Raw genomic sequence first — 21,688 nt, 5'->3', positions numbered from 1 at the left:
TAGAAATCTTGCAATAAAAAATTTTGTATTTTTATTATTGCCACATGTTGCTACAGAGTTGTCCCAAAATAACGGTTGTTTGTTTCATCAGGATTAAGAAAGAAGTTGAAATTCAGTTGACTGTTCGTCCGTTAATCTGTGAGAACAGTAACTTGAATAAAAATGGAGATATCTTCATGAAACTTGGTACACGACAATTGACATGCCCACAAATGGCGTTTTGCCGAAATCCCATATTGCCATTAAGTTCCATAATAAGATGCTATATTGTTATTTGGTATACTGAATCACTTAAGCAGGGGCATCCGCAGTTTAAATAAATATTGTTAAAAAAAAAACCTAAAAAGCATACGTTTAAAGCTCACCAAACTAAAAAATGAACAAGTAAGGAAGGGCTCTTGCAACTTTCCAGAACCAAACTAGAGAAATAACTTAAGGGTCAAAACGTCAACCAGAGGGAGCGGAATCCAAGCCATATGTTCAAAAATACTTACATTAGTTATATGGGGCTAGGTCAAGTTTTCGTCCAATTTTATTAATTTTAGGCACAAAGATACATCGTTTTAAGAAAAACATGTTCTCTCTATTTTATTAAGAAAACTCACATATTAGCAGATATATTCGGTATAAAGTCACCCAGAAGTTCGAAAATCTTTCAATTAGGCATATAGATCTGATTAGTCCAATTTTTGATACATTGGTCATAAGGTGGCATACTTCAAAGACACTATTCGTGCAATGTTTCATCTCATTATATTAATTTAAATATAATCCGAATGTTAACATAATGTCACGTACCGAATTTAGTTGGTTATATGGGGAGCGAGTAGAGTTATGCCCCGATTTTATTCATTTTCACACTATCCGTAGGAGTTTTTATAAGACTTTAAAGGTTTTTTTAATGAAGTTCTATGGGCGTGGCATTTGTCCGATTACGCCCATCTATGAACATTTGGTAAATGTGTTTACAGATGTGTTACATTTGAGTGAACGTGGCCGATATCAGCCAGCGGGTGATCCACCGCGATTAAAAAACACTACTAAAAGAATCAAAACGATTTTATGATAAACGTTTTAAATGCAAATATTTCACATTTATGTTTAACAAAAACTTTACTTCCACAAAATTCATTCAGGTATTTTTTCTGACACCATGACTCTTCTAATATCAGCTGTTCAAAATTCCCTGATATCTGTCGCCTTCATCCTCGCCAAATTAAGCCAAGTAAGTTATGGCGTGAGCATTCCTAATCTACATAAATGACAGTTGGCGGCAACATAATCACGACGTTGAAAGATTAAAGCCGCCTAATTTCTAGTTTTCGAAAGTATCTTACGTTTGGTTCCGCCTTAATTTAACGCTTCCTCACTTCCTCGTTGTTAAATTATTTTAATATGTACATACCTGCAAAATAAAATAAACAGAAAACGATTCCATTAAATACTTAATTGTAAATAAAATTGTTAGATGTTAAAAATTCAAGGTAAAACTAATTGAATACATTTCGCGATGAAGTCAACTGTAAGATTGATTCCAACAAAATTCGGTAGAAAACAAAAACAAATATGTACAAATACACAAGATAGTGGGTCTCCAAGACTATCACAGAGTGACCCACATTTCATGGTAACACCAAACAAGTGACACACATCTATTGTAACCAACAGTGTTCATACGAACATAAGTACAAGTACATATGTATATACATTCATACGAGGTTGGCAGCACGCGTTGGTTTTACAAATACCGCGTTATGCTAATAATTCAAATTTCAAATATGTAGCTACGAGTCACAGTTTTCGTGTGGGTTAGCCGAGGAGTCTTTTCAACATCTTCGAGGTTCTATTGACCTGGTGGTGCACCTGTATAAGCAAGAGCGGAAATGGCATTGAATGACTTTGTGCAAATTTAGCATTTTTGCAAATAAGACAACGACGTGAAACCTATTTGTTCCAAATACAAAAATAAAGCTTTGTGAACAACAATAACATGACAAACACAAAAACTTACGCCTCAACACAAGCTAAATTTGTTCGTAATGACCTTAGCAACACCAGTAGCCTTGTTGAGGACGCCCTCATGTGAGTTAACGTCATTACCACCAACGTAGTTTTTATTGCCTCTTGATACCTGTGATGAATAGGCATCAATATTCCAATTGTAATATTTCGTGATAGAACATAGAAGATCACCAGCTATTAGGAGTAAGACCATAACCCATTTCTTGTATAACGATAATAACAATACAAAGTGAATACGCTGACCACTGCGTTTTCGAAGTCATTCGTCTAGACTTACATATGTATGTATATTCATACAATCAAGAAAATATCATATTGGATTCGGATGAAATGTAGAATTCGGATGCAAACATCGTAAAATGAAAGTGTTTTCGGTTTCACACTAAAATATTCCCCCGCCAAAACGTTGTCGATGATGATCGCACCAATCTCTTATTAACTGACAGCACGTCACGTCGACCGATTACTCACCTGCAGCTATGAATTCAGCGCAACAAAAGCCGTTAAAGCAAACAGTTTGAAAATGTACAAAATAGCTCCAGCTTTCTTCTTCGGCAGGCCCGTGACCCAGAGTGACCCCCTAAGCAAAAGTTAAGAGGTATGTACATATATGTGAATAGTGAGACCTTATGAATTTCCAATGAGTAGATACATACAACGAAGCGAAATGGCTCACTGGATAAATTTTAATGATCGTATTAAAATAGAGGCAGCGACGAAAACGAAACTCAAGAAGCAGAAGAGAAACAGAGAAGAAAATAAACGCCGAAATGAAGGAAAGGAAATTAAAATGAGATGAACCAGAGTCAAAAACCAAACAAACTACCATGAGGAAAATCGAAGAAAAAATCAAAAATAATTATGAACAAGATATTGGATTGGGGGATCGGTTTGGGGTGAAATTTTTCCTTTCAAACAACACATAATCTTCGGGGTTTCTGTGAATATACCCACAATAACATTCGTTGAAATGTGCAGATGTACATTTTTATATTCATGGATTCACATAAATGTCGCATATACAAGTTATGTATACATATGTATGTATATGCATGTATGCATGAGAAGATCAGGACTGGTACAAGTACACACATATGTATATGTAAATATCCAACGTACAGCCGATCTCCCAGACACAATCGTGCGTCCATGCGCACCTTTCTCTTGTGCATAATTTAAAGGCGGCATAAAACAGCAATAACAACTAAAAATAAAAAAACAAAAAATCACATTCGCATTTATTAGTACGTGTTTGTAGTAGGAACTAGTGTTATTGTTGCTATTATTGTCGGTATATTACTGCTGTTTGCCACAACCGAATGGGGCTTAGATGGAAACAGCGGCTTTTTATGCGACTACTCGCGCTACCATCTGTCCGGAGTTGATTGTTATTGTAGATGCCGCGAAGCAAGCACATTGTTGATGTGTGCCGGGTCGTCGCTGGCTGGCAATTTCTCACTTGAAATCACATTTTTCATTTTCAATGCAACGGCAAAAGTCGCTCACCGAAAGTTACAGAAAAACACAAACAACAACAACAATAATGGCTTGCATTCGCTGAAGACACAAAGGGGTTTAGCCGACGCAGTGCATTGGCTTCTTATTATTATTTTTGCTTCTGTCATTGTTGTGGATGCCTTTTGTTATATACACATGTGGTTAAGTATACATATAAACTATACATATATGAATGTAAATGTATATGTATACTTACTATCTTGGTTTTTACATATCAGTGTAAAGCAGCGCGATCAAGTCTTGGTAAGGTGCGAAGAGGAACCTTACAGTGTGGTTGCTACTTTTATTGTGGCAGTTCACTCGGCTTTTCGAACTTTTCTTATAATTGAAAGTGGAGTTAATGCTCTTGCAGCAGCATCCATTTGCACATTTGCAAATGCTCTTATTTACATACTTTCTTATTAACGCTCACTCTTGGATTCATGTAAGCGCAGAGCCATATACGCACAGCACACTTGCATATGCATTCAATTACAGCAACAGTATTACTGAAGGAAAATTAAACTGATTCAGACGCAATTAAACTACAAACACAACAAGTGCAATGGCTAAAACTATAGACTCGGCAATACACATAAACATACCAGAAAAAGCTGCAACGCATACAAATACAAAACGGAAAGACTTAAGAGTTCATTAACACAGAACTAAGAGCAAATAACCACCGCCGCACCCGGAAAATTGCTATTAAAGCCTCAATTTCAATTGATACATTAAAAAAAACAATCACAACAAAAATAACGATTCGTTACATACATATGTACACATGTGTATGGCGAAGAAATGTGAATGCTTTCATAAGTTCAGTGTTTAATTGCATAAGTTCAAATTAACTTAGCAGAAGTTTTGCTGAAGTAGTAGCTTTTGCCTTAGTACCAACTTATGTATATTAGTACTGCATTATTATAATTTATAATATAAAAAATATGGAGTTTGTTAGCGAAACAAGCTGCTGGTTTATAAATCCTTAAAATAAACAAAGATTTCGCTACCAAATTATCGTGTGTCGAAGCAATTAAATCTAATTAGTTATTTTCAATGTAAAACGCAACAATTGTAGTGTTTTGAAGTTTGCCTTAAAAGCTGAATTGAAGTTTTCTTTTGCTAAGTTGACAACACTCTAAAGAGGAAAGGTTTCATGTTTGCTTGTTTAAATTAAATATAGGTTCCAAGACTACTTAACGGGCTAGAAAAATTCTTTCATCGTTGGGAATCAACACTATCTCTGCTGAGCATAGCCTAATTATATTTGCAAAAAAGTTAGAGATCTGTAGTCTAAGGTATAAAAAAATTACCAAAATAATCCCTTACATCATGTCCTACGATTTTGCAGAGCATATAATTATAACAAAATCTCCCAATAGCATATGTATAACAGTTATATGGTAGTTAAGTCACAATAAGCGTTCTTTTATTTAAAAAGCTCTCTATTTGTACTTTGATATTAATCTTTATCAAAATTTGTTACTACTCGTATAGTATATTCAAAACTTATTCAATAGCTTTATTTTTTAAATATTTGATTCTGGGGCAGTATCGATCCGATTTTATTTATTTTTGCCATGACCACATACTATTAACGTGCCACAAATGGCACTAATAAAATGTTCACTGGATTTCATTAAGGTACCTCGCATACCATCACCAATCATATGGAGTAAAGTCAGCCGGATGTTCGAAAATCCTTATATAATATTACTTATATGGAGCTAGGTGAAATTTCCGCCCAATTTTATGCCGCTTAGACAAAAAGACACGCTCTGTTAATTTTATTAAGAAAACTCACTTATAGGCCGATATATGCGGTTTAAAGTCACACGGAAGTACAATAATCTTGCTATTAGGTATATAGGGGCTAAGGGGAGTATTGACCCAATTCAACTCATTTTTAACAGAAAGACATACTATTATTAAAGGTCCGCATATTCGGTACCCAGAGGCTTGAACAGTTTTGGCTCGATTTAGAGAATTGTTGGTCATAAGATGGCATATTTCAAAGGCACTATTACTGCAACGGTTTATATCAACTTGTTATATCAAGAAGAAGGAGTAAAAGGAATTTAAAATTGTGACATATGGGAAGTAGACGTTGTTGTAGTTCGATTTCCTCCACTTTTACATCGTGAGATAGGAATGTTAAAATAGTGGGATCTACTGTATTTGGTTGGAATGGGTCGAGCAGGTCCCGAGATATAAGATTTCATCTAAAAGAGGGCATTGCCACGGCCATTGTTCCTTTAAGACCCAGTAAAACCATTTAGGGAGTAGAATTTAGAGTATCTGCCGTATTTATTTGTTGATTTATTCGCATTATTTGGCGAATTTGGTTATTTTAGCTTGAACGGTTTAAGAGATATGTTTATTTAACCTATTAGGAGAGGCGGTCAGGGCTACTGTGACTCTCTGTGCCAAATTACAGTTTTATACCTTAATTTAGTAATTTTCACGGACGGTCAGATAGAAAGTCACACGGTTTTGAACTCATCTCTTCATCCTGATCATTTACAATTATATACATATATATGTACATATATGACTCTATATCTATCTCGATCAGTTTACATGATACATACAACCGATAGGTGAACAAAACTATTCTACTGTGTAGCAACATGTTGCAACAGTATAAAAATCGTAACAACGTTATCCAAATCAAATAAGACACACAAATCAAACCTTTATTAAACCAATAAAAATAGCCAAGTTTCAGTTGAACCGAACATTAAGTATTGTCGCTGGAGTATAAAAAAGTAAAAACCATTCAGATATCCGTGCATATGGAACGATTTTGCACAATTTTAGCGCCGAATCAAAATGAACTAAAGAAATTATTCTCAACGCAGTGCCTTTATACGAGTGCGAAAAGAAATCGTAGTTGTCATCGGATTCCAACCGTTTACACCTAAGTATTAAAATTAAGTGTCCAGCAATTTCTGCTACGTTAGCTCAAAGAATTAGGGGATAGCCACATTTTATATATGTATAACACTGTAGCAACGCTCGCCAATGCGCCCATAAAATATCTAGATTTATATATATTAAAACCATAACGTTTAAGAAACAGGCATAAAGTTATGAAAATTATTATATTATTATGCTGCAAAATATTTCATAAGTTTGTTAAAGAAAAACTACTAAATATTAACAAATATGAAACATTAAATAATCCATTAAAAATATCATTGAGGGTGTCCTTTTATACTTGTATTGCATGGTATTATTCTTCGAGATCACACAACTTCGCCAGTTACCTCTATCTTTAACGAGGTCATGCCAGTTGTACATACCAAGTGCAGAGAGGTCATTATGGACTTGTCCCATTGGATGCGTGGGCGCCCTTGCCTACGTTGTCGCGAATCGAAGAAGCTTTTCGCTGGATCATCATCTTCCATGCGAACGACAACACCGACAAAATTAACGCAAGAAAAACGATCGAAAAACAGGTTACCGGCCAATCGACCGACAACATAGTACTGGCAGCTGGAGCTAATCTGAGATATAATCGAGCCGAACACTTGTTTTCCTTTGTCAAAAATAAGAGAGTTCTATGAAAAGTTTGTGATAACTACAGTGGACAGTAAAGATAAGGAAGTGCATAAAAAGTAACGGACCCACATTTTCATACTGAGGATCATACTTTCTTTCCTGTTATTAACCGCTTCTGCAGCGTTGACATAAAGATGAAATTTTTTAATTCCTATTGGGGTTGGAGCGTAAAAATGTGCCGAGCCTCATAATCATTAATGAATTGACGAACTGCCATAGTTAGCGAAAAGTTAACCTATCATGTTGTTAAATGATCATTCTACGAGTATTTTGTGAATTTCAATTGTCGCCTTGTGGTTATGAATTTCAGACTAAGTTACCAAAGAATCTCTATTTTTTAACTCTAAAGTCGAAACTTTTCCACAAATCCAAAAATCGCGTGCTTACGCCGGATACTAGACCATAACTAAATATGTACATATAACTAACGGAAATAACAAAAAATTGTTTATTTATTAAAAGGAAAGTAAGCAAAACGCGCGAAGCAACTGATGCATTTTTATAGATGAACGTCAGGCGAGCAAGCTTTTAAAGAATTAGGATATCTGAAGGAGAACGGGAGCAAAACAGGCGAACGAGAATAAAGGAGCAAGCAAACATTTATTTCAATTAACTATATTTGTATCTGATGATGTTGATGTGCATGTCAGGCGTTGAGTGTGTGGCGATACCAATCTTCAACTAAGCAAATTTTATACATCCTCATGTACGAATCTGTCCAAATGAAACGTGCAGCCGGTGTGAGTAAACATTTTAACCTTAGCCCATTATGAATTCAAACATATAGAAAACAACAGCTTCGACACAACATATCACAATAGCAATAGTAAATAAACCGACTGTACATTTATGCACGTATCTCGGCATTCATTTGCTTCACAACAATATCAGCTACCACATTCGTTGGAGCCGTTAGCTAAAAACTGTGTAAATTTATGCCAATTAGACAGTGGCTGATATTGACTGATGATAATTCGTCCCAATGTAGCAATAAATGTGCACAATTTCTTTCGCTAAACCATAAATTGCTAAAATACATATAGTAAATATACATATGAAATGTATGTGTGTAAACTGCGTGTAACGAAAAGAAATTTGTGTTGGCACTGTTGTTATGCCATTGCGTGATGAAATTTCTTACGATTGATACCTAACTGCTGTCTTGAGTCTTTTCAAAAACAACCTTAAGCAAATAAAATGTGATCTATTTAGTCTTTATCATACTTATTAACACCTGCTGGAAAGTCGTGAAAAATACGAAAACTTCAGCCACACAAATTTCAAAACAACCCACTACATATACTACATATAGTATATATACATACAAGGAGCATCATTTGGTGTGTGCCTATGTGTGGTGCTCACGACAACCCGTATTACGTTCCTAACTTGGTCGGTGATAGCACGTGTCTTCAGTGGCAGCTTTAAGCTCGCAGCAGATGAGTAAGAAATGTCGAGCCTGATTGTCAGAAGTTGCACACAAGTCAGCTCAAAATTTCAAATGAAAACGTGTAAACATGTTGACAATATCTATTTCGGGTTCATCATAATTGTACATTATACATATGTAGGTTTGGTCATCTAAATTTGCATAACCAGATTCTTTCAGTTAGTGCATAAGGAAAGTAAAATTTGTTTTGGCAAATAAATGGAAATTACCTGGGCCAATATAGAAATATATTTGCATGACAAACGGCAGCAGTTAAAAACGTTGATGAACTAAGCATAGATTTAATTTAAATCTAGAAAAACAAGTTTTTGTTCAACTTACGAATATGGTTTTTAATATAAACCTTTTATGCTACCAGTCACATTTAGAGATGTGCAATGAAATGTGAATTATTAATAGAAATACAAACAAGTAAGGAAGGGCTAAGTTCTAGTGCAACCGAACATTTAATACTCACGCAACTTGCGGGAATCAAAGCCAGGGAAATACTTTAAGGTTTAAAAAGTCAACCAGGCGATCGGTATCCAAAAATTTTATATATACATACATAAACTATACACTGAACGATATATTCGGCATAAAGTTGATAAGATAAACGAAAATCACTATATGTAGTATATGGGAGTTGGGGTACTATCGACCCGATTTTATTTATTAACTATTATCATATCACATACTAAAAATATTTTCCATGGGTTTCATTAAGGTACCTCACATACAATCGCCAACCATATGGAGTAAAGCCAGGCGGATGTGCGAAAACCCTGATATTACTTAGTTATATTTTTGCCTTATTTTTATCTATTTTACATACAAAGATACGCTGTTATGAGTAAAACACGCTTTTTCATTTTTATTGAGATAAGTCACATATTAGCCAATATACTATGTGGTACAAAGTCACCTGGAAGTTCGGAAATCTGTATATTAGTCCATTATAAGGGGGCTAAGGGAAGTATTGATCCGATTCAACCCATTTTGGATACACAGTGTTACTATTGACTAGAAAGGATTTTCGGCTGTGGTCCACATATTCGGTACCTAAGTGCTTGAATAGTTTTGGTTGGATTTGGCCAATTTTTGATTATAAGGTGGCATAGTTTAAAGGAATTATTAGTGCAAAATTTTATTCAGTTATATTAATTGCTTCTTGATTTGCGTACTGGAAAATGAAAGAATCAAATGGAATTTAAAATTGTACTATTCAGGAAGTAGGAATGGTTGTAGCCCGATTTCGACTATTTTCGCACCGTGACATAGGATTATAAGAAGAATAACACGTTCTTAATTAGACGAAATCGGTCTGTCGGGTCTCGAGATATGTGATTTCACCAAAAAGTTAGCGGTGCCACGCCCATCAACCAATTTTCATACCGGCTCCCATAGAGCCCTCTCATACCATCGGAAGATAACCCCGCACACTACCCATACAACGGTACTGTTAAGAACTACTAAAAACGCAATAAATCAATAAATAAATACGCCTAAGGCAATAAATTTTTCGATTACATCCATTTGCGCGCTTTCGATGGGAGTTATTACAATATTTACGCTAGACAAATTTGGTTGTTCAAGCATTCTTGAGACCTGTTACTCGTATCACATGTTTTACTATTTCTTTTATTAACTGAAATGCCTGTAAACGAGTTCGTTCGTAAAGTCTTTTGTGTATATGGTGAAAAGAGTTCACAATAAAAATTATTTCATTAACTGGGTGCATTCTGCTCGTTAACAAATTTGCCAGTGAAATTGACAAAACCGTATGCAATTTCCAACACGAACAGAAAAAGAATATCATGGATTTGTCAACTTTAGCTTTATTGCATTTGAATAGCTGCTTTACGATTAAGTTTGAAGGTAATCAATATAGAGCTGAAGCATCTCAATATTACGATTTTGTTTGAACTATCCATCAATATTGGAACATAAATGTTTTAAAAATTAACAGCTGAACTTCCATTACTAAAAATTCTACATAACTCGAACTCTTGACTTTGGGATAAAGTCAAATTTTAGACAAATTTCCTTCCATAACTCCAAGTTTCTCTAACTCTTACGTAGTTTAATTTCAAGGAATCCAGGTGATGAGCAATTGTAGGGCCTTTATGATCATTTCATGATGCAAGCGAATGTTAAGGAACAGTTAAAATTATAATAAACATATGCATATTATATTTTTAGTATTTTATGGTGCAATAACGGAGTTGTGCCAACGTTACGCCCTTTCGTCACTCACTTTACAATATATTTTTTTATTTTAAGCGAAACCTGATTCTACCAAATCTTCTACATAATGCGCCCAGCTAATACGTTAAAAATGTAAATTTATTATGCCTGAGTAGATATGATTTGGAAAATCTACTCTCAATGTGCATTCAATATTATTTTGCTATGCAAACAGATGGATATGAAATACAAGAAAAATAATATGATATATGACTTACATCTTTTCATTCAGAGGAAACATACAAAGCTAATCTTCAAAATCAATGTTATTGCAAGTGAATACAAACCAAAATAACAATTTTTGTCTGTTAGTTTTCGGATTTAAACTTTTCTCGTTGTTAAAGTAAACCTTTTTTTTACTTATGTTAACGCTTTTTGAAAGAATGAGCGCTGGAATATAGCCATTTTATTTAAGAAAAGCAAAAATTAAAACTCTAAATATCTGAGTGTAGCGCACCATAAATTATAATGGACGGAGAAATACAAAACAGTCAAACGCTAGAATTCCACTCTATCTAAGCCCGAAATTGACAAACTACGAAAAACAACAATTCAGAAATTGTCTTCTACTACCTATAACGGAAATTTTATTTGCTATTTATGTGCAATATTGTGTTCATAGTATCGCAAATATGTAGGTTGTTTTTTAGTCGCCGGCAGGGGTAACCACAAAACAATTCGAAATATTTGCCTCTTCTGCACACGTTCGCGCTAATAACTTATCATGTGGGGAGGCTATCTCTAGCAAATTGATCCAATTCACTTGTTACGAAACTACTCCTCACATACACAAAAATGTAAAAAAGACTTGGGGGCTTACCGTCTTGTTTGCCTTGGTATCGATTGTGTCCAACAAACCGGCGCCTTGTGCGTGTGCTGATTGCGCGATGATTTGTACGTGAGGTTGCCGCACTCAGATTGCCATACTTGCAAATTGCCTTCGGCTGGGTAGAACGTGTACAGACTGTTGGTGGCCGAAGCGATAACTGGTGATCCACCAGCTGCTGCGACCAACGCAGCAGCGGCATCAACAGCATTCGCTGGATTAAGAACTGTAGTAGCGGCTGGGAGTGAAACTGCTGCTGTGCTCGTCGACAAAGTTGCACTAGAAATAGGCTGTACTAGCAGAGGTTGACCAGCGCTCGTGTTGCCTGTTCCCACACTCCCACTACAGTATTTGTAGTTCATCATTCGTGTATTGCTGGCGGTGTTGCTGGAACCACCAGCGTTATGGACGCTATGATTGCCCGAACTTGTGACACCACTGCCTTCATGCTTAAGAATAAGTGCATTGGTCGGGTCATATCCATTACGATGGCGTGAAACGGCATCAACCGAATGTGAACGCATATTGGCGTTGCGTGAAAAAAGCTGGCTTCGTGAAGTGTGAACTTGCATACCACCAATGCTGGCTCCTGTATTGTTGCTGACGCCATGACTGTTGCTTGATACACTATTTACCACTGCGGGAGACATTGCCCGAGTGCGTGCGCGTCGAAATCCACTAGTCATGCCCCCTCCATTGCCGGTACTACTGGCAGCGTAACGATGATTATGTACGGTCTGATGACCGGCGGCAGAGGCTACCGTTGGTTGACGCTGCTTTTGATATTGTAGACGATGTGAGGGCAACGGCGAGCCGCTGCCATTGCTTGTGGATTTGGTTAAAGCACCGCTGGCGCGTGCCACATTGGCGGTGAGAGCAGCCAAGTTGGATCCAGTACGATATTGCATAAGTAAATTTTTTTTATTGTTGTTAGGGACATAAGCAGTTGAAGATGATGATGTTGTCACATCGATCGGATAGTTGATATTGTGCGCTGACTCTGCTGAGCCACGTCGCTGCTGTTGCAAATGCTGGTCTTTTAGAAACGTTTCCATTGACGTGTCGGATGTCGACTTCGCATCAGCACCAGCATATTGATAGTTGTTGGAGTTTGCAGGAGTTGCAGCAGGTGTCGCACTAATCGCCGGTTGTCGGCGTGCAATTTGAGACGGTGGAACGACCATTGTTAGCAAGCGTAGTTTATGCAAATCTGTTTTTATGTTTGCCTTTTGAGCTACCGTTGTGGACACGCTAGATGTGGCAGTCAAGCTTGCTATTGTTGTCATTGGTGACGCTGATACTGATGCTGTCGATGCTGTTAGACCTCCCGTGGCCGCTGACGACAGCTGAGCTAGTGTCGAGCCGCTATTGTGCTTTTCTGCAACACTATTTCTATTGTTGTTCTGACTATTATTATTATGGCTACTACCACTACTGCAATTCGTTCCACTCGTTTGATGCTCCGAATCGGTAGACACCCGATCCGGATCACTTTCAAAACCTTCGTCAAGGGATCGTGTTGGACTTAGTATGGGCTTGGTGTGCTGTTCCAGTTTTGTACTGGTTCCATTAGCTGTCAATGATGTCAACATTGTTGTTGTGTCCAACTTACTAGCATTCATTTTTTTCATTTCGTTAACACCCCAGGTATTTAAAAACTTATATTCCTTTTGCTTCTATATTTCTTTTAGATTTATATGACGACCTCGTTTTATAAAACAATAACAATAAATATGTTTTTAAACTTGGTTGCACTTCTCCAATTTGGGTTACTAAGCGTACACCCAATATATTTTTCTTTTTTTGGCCTAATATTCATATACATGAAATATTTTTAGGTGGTCTTGTTTTTTAAATAATGTGCGGCGATTACATTTGCATAGTATATGATTGAAATTCTCACAGTTCTTAGCCTAATCAATTATGCAGCGCTGATTTGATTAATTCAGCTGTCACGCACCAGTTGTTGCACTGGGAAGTCAAATGGGGAACTTTCGAACACATTATCAACTTTCTTAATGCAACATTTCTCAATTGTTGACTAAAATTCACTATTCACCTGCACATTTCACCTTTGCTTCTATTTGTCACTACATACATACATATTATGTGGAATCTTAGTTTTCTACTTTTATTTTCTATACGTTCCTTTGTAACGCAAAAGCATTAACTAGTATTTATTTGTTTGTTTGCTCGGCTCTTTGCCCATTGTTTACCCAGCATTTGGAGATGCTGCAGCTACCGGCGTACACTATCACTCAGCTTTCCACACTTATATATTTCACCCTCCACTTTGTTTTCAAAATATGTTATTAATTCGGTCTTAGCAGTTTTCGCTGCCACGCTTTGTAATGCACCTACATTGAACTTTCCTTCAGCTTACTATTGCCTTACTGTAAGGTAAATTTTACTTCGTCTCAGGTAATTGAATGCTTGCCGTTTACATGTCTGTTGCGAATGAAAGTCGTTTTCAAACTGATTGCCGACTCCAACTTGTCTCTGCTAGTCAGTCACAAGCGCTGTACTGTTAATCTTAATAATTTTTTTGATACTCGTATCAGCTGACGTTGCCCTGCTACTCCCTGCAGCCAAACGAGTTTATGATATCTCCGTTTCCACATGACTTCTACTTTTTGCAAATATATTATTTATTTAAAGCTGGCAAAAATACTGTTCAATATATTTATCAATTTTTTATTCAATCTTCTAAGTATTAATAGTGATGGGAACGGTCGTATGTTTGTGAAAAACAGTTGTTAAGTACACCTTACGAAACAAACCTTGCTATAATTTTCAGAAATGTGTGTATATTTTTTATTTAAAGTTCCATTTCTTCGTTTTGTTAAGATAATTAACATTGCCCAATGACTTTTCTCCTCTATATGTATTCATAAACTCTTTTAATGAAAAATGTTGAAGACAGGTTTTCTCAGAGAAATTCTTTTTACAAGAGCAAGAGCAGATCTGTTTGATGTGTAGAAATATTTGCTTTTTATCAATGAAACCTTAAACCTTTCGCACTGCGCTCCAAAGATTTCTGAAAACTGGTTGGTCGCGAGTACTGTTCAGTTGCAAGTGGCACCTGCTACATCAATTTCGCCCGGAGCTGTTAAGCAACATTGGCACTGTGATCCGATGACTGTGACTTGTTTTTGCTGTTGCTGTTGCTGTTGATTTTGTTTAGCGTTTTTCGCCAGTTAGTTTGCATGCTTTTATACATGAACTGTTGTTGTTAACAGTCGTGCGGTGCTCTCTGCACAACTTTAAGCGTTTTAACTGTTATTTTTTGCAGGCCTTTTATTCAAGTGTTTCTTTTTACGACAGTCGTAATAACCAGCGCGACTACTTTCATTGATGAGCGCTTACGCCAAACCGAGCCATGGAGATTTTCAGCGAGGGCATGGCAAACGAGAGGAGTTTGCAAAGAAGGAAAGGCAAGGCGAAGTAATTTCACGTACGCTGGTCATTTCACAGGCACTTTGCGTGCTTTATTTTATACTTTAGACTTTTAATCTTCCGCAACCGCCTTTCCAATCAACTATTCTGCGTTGAACGGAACTGAACTGGATAATATGTCGAGTTTACCCATTGTTGGTAGTGTTAAATTATGGCAGGACTAGTATTTTTGATTGTAAAGGAGGAAACATTAAATCAACAAATAAAATAGTTCAAACGTAGAAAGCAGCGGAAAAAGAAATGTGCCGAAGTTGAACAAACAGCTTCAAATCGATGATATCGAAAAATTATGTTAAATTTAAATTGTGGTAATTTAAATGATTTCCGGATACGTTCATGTTATTAGAATAATAGCTACCGCCAATGTAATTCATACAAAGTATTTACCATATATCCTACACTGCTTTTCTTTTAATATAAAACCATACATTACTTTAAAATATTAATTCTTTTATGATTTAATTTTAATTCATTCAACTATTCATAGACTATGCAAGTAATTGCACTGCGTTTTAAATTGATCAAACTCCAATAGTGGAAATAAAATTTGTTTCTTTCACTTTTGGACTCCGCAGCACAATCGATCGATGTATTGTACTGACTCTATGTTAAAGCGATGGTATACCTAATAAAATGTAAGGTTAGTTCACAGGACAGCTGAAAAAGTTTTCCATGGTACCAGGATTGTTATTTACGAAAAGTCATTTTAAAACACAAATCGAGATTTTATATGGTAATGCAAATGGAAATATTCAAGACATTACCCTAAAAATCATACCCTTACTGTATCCCAACATATACATGAGTTTATAGTTTAGAAAAATTTAAAGATCTATATGTCAAGCTCCAGGCCTAAAGAACATAAGCAATATCAGGCGGTTATTTTGTGAAAACTAGTTTGACTACATGTAATGCAATCAATTTTAATCCTTAATTACCTACGGTTTTTATTTAATAATGATATATTTCCGATAGTAATAAAATTCGTAAGAAAATGGTTTTGATGTATTCGGCGAAGAAACTTTCAACTTGTATGAACAGCCAGCTCAACTAGCCAACATATTGTATATACAAGGCATTTATGTAATAGTGGCAAAGTGGCAAAATAGCAACTTGAGTTAAATGAGCACTAATGCAATAAGTCAGCTGTTCTTCATTTATCATTGATTGTTTTTTCTAAAACTATTTTATCAATTAATTTTAAAATAATCAAATAATGCAATATTATATTTATATGTACTTACACTTTCCATTTTACAAAGAAATATCGTTAAGCACCTTAGCTAAACACGAATCTTCCATCCATCCATCCACGTTTTCAGAGGGACGGAAGGGGTTGTAGAAAAGCTATAAAATAGATTTACTAACTTCATAAAAAAATGTATTGTAACAGTGAGTTTCTTAGCAAAAAAAAAAATTTTTTTTTAATTTTTTTTTGCCCTAACATAAATAATACCTTTTTTACGGTCTCTGCATCAGACGTACTATGTCAACCTGTGATCGATATCTTTTTCTTATGCACTTATAGTATGATGAATATGGAAATTGAACAGAGTAACAGCGAATGGAGCGAATTAAGGGAAAGAACTCCTAATAAACCATTGTACATCACGTCTTTAACCAACAATTTCTAGAGAACATGACTAACACTATATACTCATGTCATAGGTTGCATGCACTTTCGCCTCCCATTCGCTTTGCCATATTTTTATGCTCTTGCAACATAGGCGATCGCAATAGCAAGGGACACCTGTAGGAAAACAATTTTGAAAAATTGGGCATGTTCCCTTCCTAATAACGGTACTCACGGTGAATACAGGGTTTGTCCGGAAAGTAATAGGACTGATATTCTTCCACCGCGACTATACTTCGAAGCGTGCGCGCACGGGCTGGATTCGGTTGTTTCTGTGAGTACCTTGCACCACATTCAGCATTCGTTAGAGCAAAGGTACGCGATTAAATTCTGCGTGAAGCTCGGTAAATCTGCGACAAAGTCGTTTGATATTATATAATTTAGTACTTACTTCTGCTACCCACTCCTTTGAGAACGTAATATATATTCTTTTTTTTCCACTTCAAGATGTATCGCAATTTTATTGGAGGATAACAAACGTTATAATAAAGCTCTCCCTGGTCGGATACCAGTGGAAGCGTGACAATAATATAAAATGAATGTAACAAAATGTATTAAAATTTGTGGACTCCCTGGTCGGATACCAATGGAAGTTTTACGGGTGTATTTATAGAATTCCACAGAAGAACACTCGCAATTAATTAGTGGGTTCCGCTGCTGCGCACTGAGGATCTCCAGATGCTGGAACGGTGGTTGAGTTGCGCGCCCAAGATGACAAAATAGTTGAAAGTTGCCGAAAAAAACAAGAAACGAAAACGTCCGTCGATGATCACTGCTCGAGATTCGTGGTAGAAAGTGGCGGTTCACTTCCAGGACGAAGCTTTTTGCTCGTTGGTCGGTGGTGGATTAGCAGCTGCGTGTATTGGTGTGTGTGTGGTGTTTTCTGCTGCTTCCAATGGATGTGTGGTGTGTGGGGAAACTGCTGTCTTCAGGTGTGGTGTATGGGCCAGTGTTGCTTGTGAGTGGTGTGTTGTGTGGTGTAGTGGCGCGTGAGGGCGGGAAGCTTAACTCATTTAGCCAGATATAATCAAGCAGTCTTACCCAGATGTTGCTTTAGCAAAAAGTGGTGTGTTTCGGTAGCACCAGGCCCTTTTTGAGGGCCGGGAAGAGGTCGCTGATGAAGACCGGAAGAATGAACAAATTCAAAGTGAAAACGATGCTCATTGTCTCTTTTGACATCAAACGCATCGTCCACCATGAATTTGTTCTTCCTGGATAAACCGTCAACGCCAAGATTTACGTGAAAGTCCTCAAGAGACTCAAACAAAGGTGCAATCGGTTCCGACAAGACATCGCCGCCGATTGAAAGTTGCACAAAGACAACGCCTCGGCTCACACCGCCTTTCTTGTGAACAGCTACCTAACCAAGGCCGGCATCCCAACGCTTCCGCATCCCAGATGTGGCACCTACGGACTTTTTTATTTCCTTCCTGAAAAGGCCGATGAAAAGCAAGCATTTTGAGCCGACAGAGGGAATTCAAGCAGCATGCACCTCGGCTCTCAAGGTTATTCCGGAGAACGCCTTCCATAACGCCTTCAATGCTTGGAAATCGCACTGGCAGCGCTACAACAGCGCATAAGGAGCCTATTTTGAAAGTTTTTAAAGAATTGTAGGGATTGTTTCAATAAAATTTTTTAAATCGACTCAGTCCTACTACTCTCCGAACAATCCCTGTATTCCAGAGACATTAAATTTTACCATCGATGGGACGATGGGAGTGGCACCGCCCACTTTTAAGTGAAATCACATATCTAGAGACTCGCCAGTTGGTAATCTTTCATTATTCGACGCAGTACCCGCCCGGGTGAAGCAGAGGAAGAGGAAGACCTCTTCTCTGTTAGAAAGACCAGTTGAAGTAGGACCTGTCTTCGCTTGGAATATCCAATTGGCGCCACGTAGCGAAAAGAAGAAACGACTGGCGCGCTGTTGTTAACTCGGCTATAATCGCGTAAGCGGTGTCTACGCCAATTAAGAAGAAGAAGAGACTCGCCAGACCGATTTAAAATCAATTTGGATCGTGACATTCCTTTGACATTTTTATGATCGTGTGAAAATGGCGAAATCGGACTACAACCACGCCTATTTCGCATATAGCGCAATTTTAAATTCCATTAGAAACTTTCACTTTCTAGTATACAAATCAAGAATCAATTAATATATCAGGAAAGTTGCACGAATAGTACCTTTGAGATATGACCAATAATTCTCTAAATCGATCCAAAACTGTTAAAGCCCCTAGGTACCGAATATGTGGACCCCAGTACCTCTAGTTGAATTTTTAAAGAAAATATCGGTCAATGTGTGAGATATGTAATTGAAATTCAGGGATAATCCTTTCCTGAAAATGGTATGACATTGTATCTAAAATGGTTTGAATCAGGTCAATACTTCCCTTAGATCCCATAAACCGAATACAGATGAATTTACTGTTACTATCATACGTTTGTTAATCGTTAATTAATAATAACAATTTATATCAAAAAGCTCCCCAATTTTGCTACAATTTATTAAACAAAAATAAAATCCATAACATGTAGCACCAACAATACTCATCTAATACTTATAATCACAAATCTGAATCAAAATGAAATCAGGCCTTACTACATATTACAAACAGAAAAACATGTTCTCTGAGTTTTATTAAGGTATCTTACGTTCCATCATCAATAAATAACGACTAAAGTCGTCCGAATGCTTGAAAATTCCGATTCAGCTAATTTTTGGAACATAGGCATATTATTATCACATAAGAATTCTCTCTTGCCCATTTTTTTCAAAGTGCCTGTTGCTACTGCAATCCGCTGTACCAAATTACAGATATAAATCTTAATTTAGTGCTTAGCTATGGCATTATATAGGTTTATTATATCGATTAATAGCGTTTTGTGAGCGTCATCCTCTCTTTTTTGCCAAGGAACATGTGCACCAAGTCACAAATAAATATCTTGATTTTTATTCAAATCATCGCTTTCACAGACGGACGAACGAACGGACAGACAGTCACTCAGAACTTAACTCGTCTCGTCATCATGATCATTTATATATGTACATATATATAACCCATATCTAAGTCGATTATTTACAATTGATACAACAGTTAGGTGAACAAATCTATTCTACTATATAGTTACATGTTACAAGAGTATAAAAATCAAAAAATTCCTCAATGCGGAAGTCGTTAGGATTAAGAGCTATTCGAAAGTCTGGAATCGAAAAACTAACCATTTAAAAAAGCATTATTATGGATATCTCTTCTGTTGAGAAAGTAGCAGTTTCCCCAGATTGGCGGACCATGAATAAATTTAATATAATTAAAGCGTCATCAGCAGAAACACCAAACAACATATCTCATTGCAATCTACCACTGCCCATGTTGCATATTTACCACATTTATGCAGAACATTTAAGAGAAATGAGAATTGTAATGGAAAATCTAATGCAAAAATAATTGCTTTCGTACCATTACTCAATTTCAGATTTATTCATCTTTGTGCAACACAAGAAGATGAAAAATTAGCCGCAAGCGACACCACCAATAGCGCTATCTAAATGATACTAGATTAACTGCACTTCAACGCTTTACATAATATTTATGTTGCACACCTTGACAAAGGAGCTGGCAACAATTACCATGTCTGCTGTTTGCCGATGTATTCTTTATTCAGATTTCTATATTTGTATACTCACTTTTAACAAATGTAAGTATTATCTAAAATCAATTAGTTTCGAAGCCTATTCAATTCAAACAAACAACTGGCGCGCTATTGTTAACTCGCCTATAACCGCATAGGTCTCTACGCTAGTAAAGAAGAAGAAGATATAGATAAAAGACCAGTAATTACTTTCAGAGACACAAATAATCAAATATTTCCTCTTTATAATATTAATGTAGACATAGTTTTGCAACTTTATAAATCGAAACATATTTTATGTTACGCTCTTTTTTGCTGTTTCTCAATTTTTAACTCGTCTCACCGATTTTTTCCTTCAATTGCTATTACTCGACTGCAATTGAATTTTTTACAGAACTGTTCTGTATAAAGTTCATTGCATGAATACAGATACACGTCTGTTCATCCATATGTTCATAAGTAGCTGCTAGTGGTTGACAATATTTTTACGTGGAAGAGATTATATATATATATACATACATAATGACACAATTTATTAATGTTAAATGTTAAAAGCTAGACAAATTTTCGACCAACCTCTGAGGTAGCAATGCAGACGTGTTTCTGATCTCGCTTACACAGGAAGCGCATTTTCATTGAATTCGTGTATACAAAAAAATGTAAATGCACATATCCGGGACATGTAAAATTATGAACTTCTTGAATTTAAACATCCAGGCGCATAGCTTTTTGCAATTAATGCGATTACTATCATTCTATCATGCGTCAGTATTTTATAGCGTTATTTTGTTTCTTTCTAATAAGTAAGTCTTCCCCATTAAAAACCAAGAAAGAATTTAATAAAAATATATCCCATACTTTTGAATGAATATGTGAATTAGCTATGTTCCAATACATTGGTCGGTATTGTGGCGGGCGCATAATTAACATTTTGATGTTTGCGCATGCGCAAATATTGGATCCTTAATTAACAGCTTTATCATTGAAATGTAACAGCAAAAATTCTACAAACAAGTTTGATTGCAATCAATGTCGATATTTCTTGTTGTTAATATTGCTGTTGATTGCATTGCGGAGCCCGGCAATTTAACAGCCAGTGACTGTCCACTGTCTAGTCCTTTCGTAGTTCTTTTGTAGGTCTGAAAGCAAGAACAATAAAACGAGACAGGTTTTGGTAGAAACAATTACAATGGCAACTAAAGTGTTATTTGAAGTGTTTTCGATTAAGCAAATAACAGCTGCCTTTGTTATGGTTTCTACAAAAGTAGCTCAGCAACAAAAGAGTTGTGCCTTGGTAAACGTATGCCACACACCTTCGGCAAAACCAAAGAGATGCAACAACGATCTTAATATAGATATGTATAACTGCATTCATATC

The 21,688-nt window shown here is 36.3% G+C and overlaps 1 protein-coding gene across 2 annotated transcripts in view; it reads right to left on the bottom strand.

The window, feature by feature from the left end:
• Window positions 1–14,391, bottom strand: part of LOC126767673 (probable serine/threonine-protein kinase nek3) — a 31,469-nt gene extending 17,078 nt beyond the window's left edge. The window contains exons 1-2 of one of the 2 annotated variants that reach the window (XM_050485208.1): window positions 11,583–14,391; window positions 582–1,405 (exon numbers count right to left, since the gene is read on the bottom strand). In XM_050485208.1, coding sequence (XP_050341165.1) covers window positions 1,381–1,405; window positions 11,583–13,219 — 1,662 coding nt within the window. In that variant the 5' untranslated portion in view covers window positions 13,220–14,391 and the 3' untranslated portion in view covers window positions 582–1,380. Of the gene's footprint in view, window positions 1–581; window positions 1,406–11,582 lie in introns of those variants that run through there. The other variant, XM_050485207.1, reaches the window with a different exon arrangement.
• Window positions 14,392–21,688: the final 7,297 nt, after the last annotated feature.

Source organism: Bactrocera neohumeralis, chromosome 2 (assembly GCF_024586455.1).
Source record: "Bactrocera neohumeralis isolate Rockhampton chromosome 2, APGP_CSIRO_Bneo_wtdbg2-racon-allhic-juicebox.fasta_v2, whole genome shotgun sequence".
NCBI classification, from domain to species: Eukaryota; Metazoa; Arthropoda; class Insecta; order Diptera; family Tephritidae; genus Bactrocera; species Bactrocera neohumeralis.
This window is presented reverse-complemented; position numbering and strand designations above follow the sequence as displayed.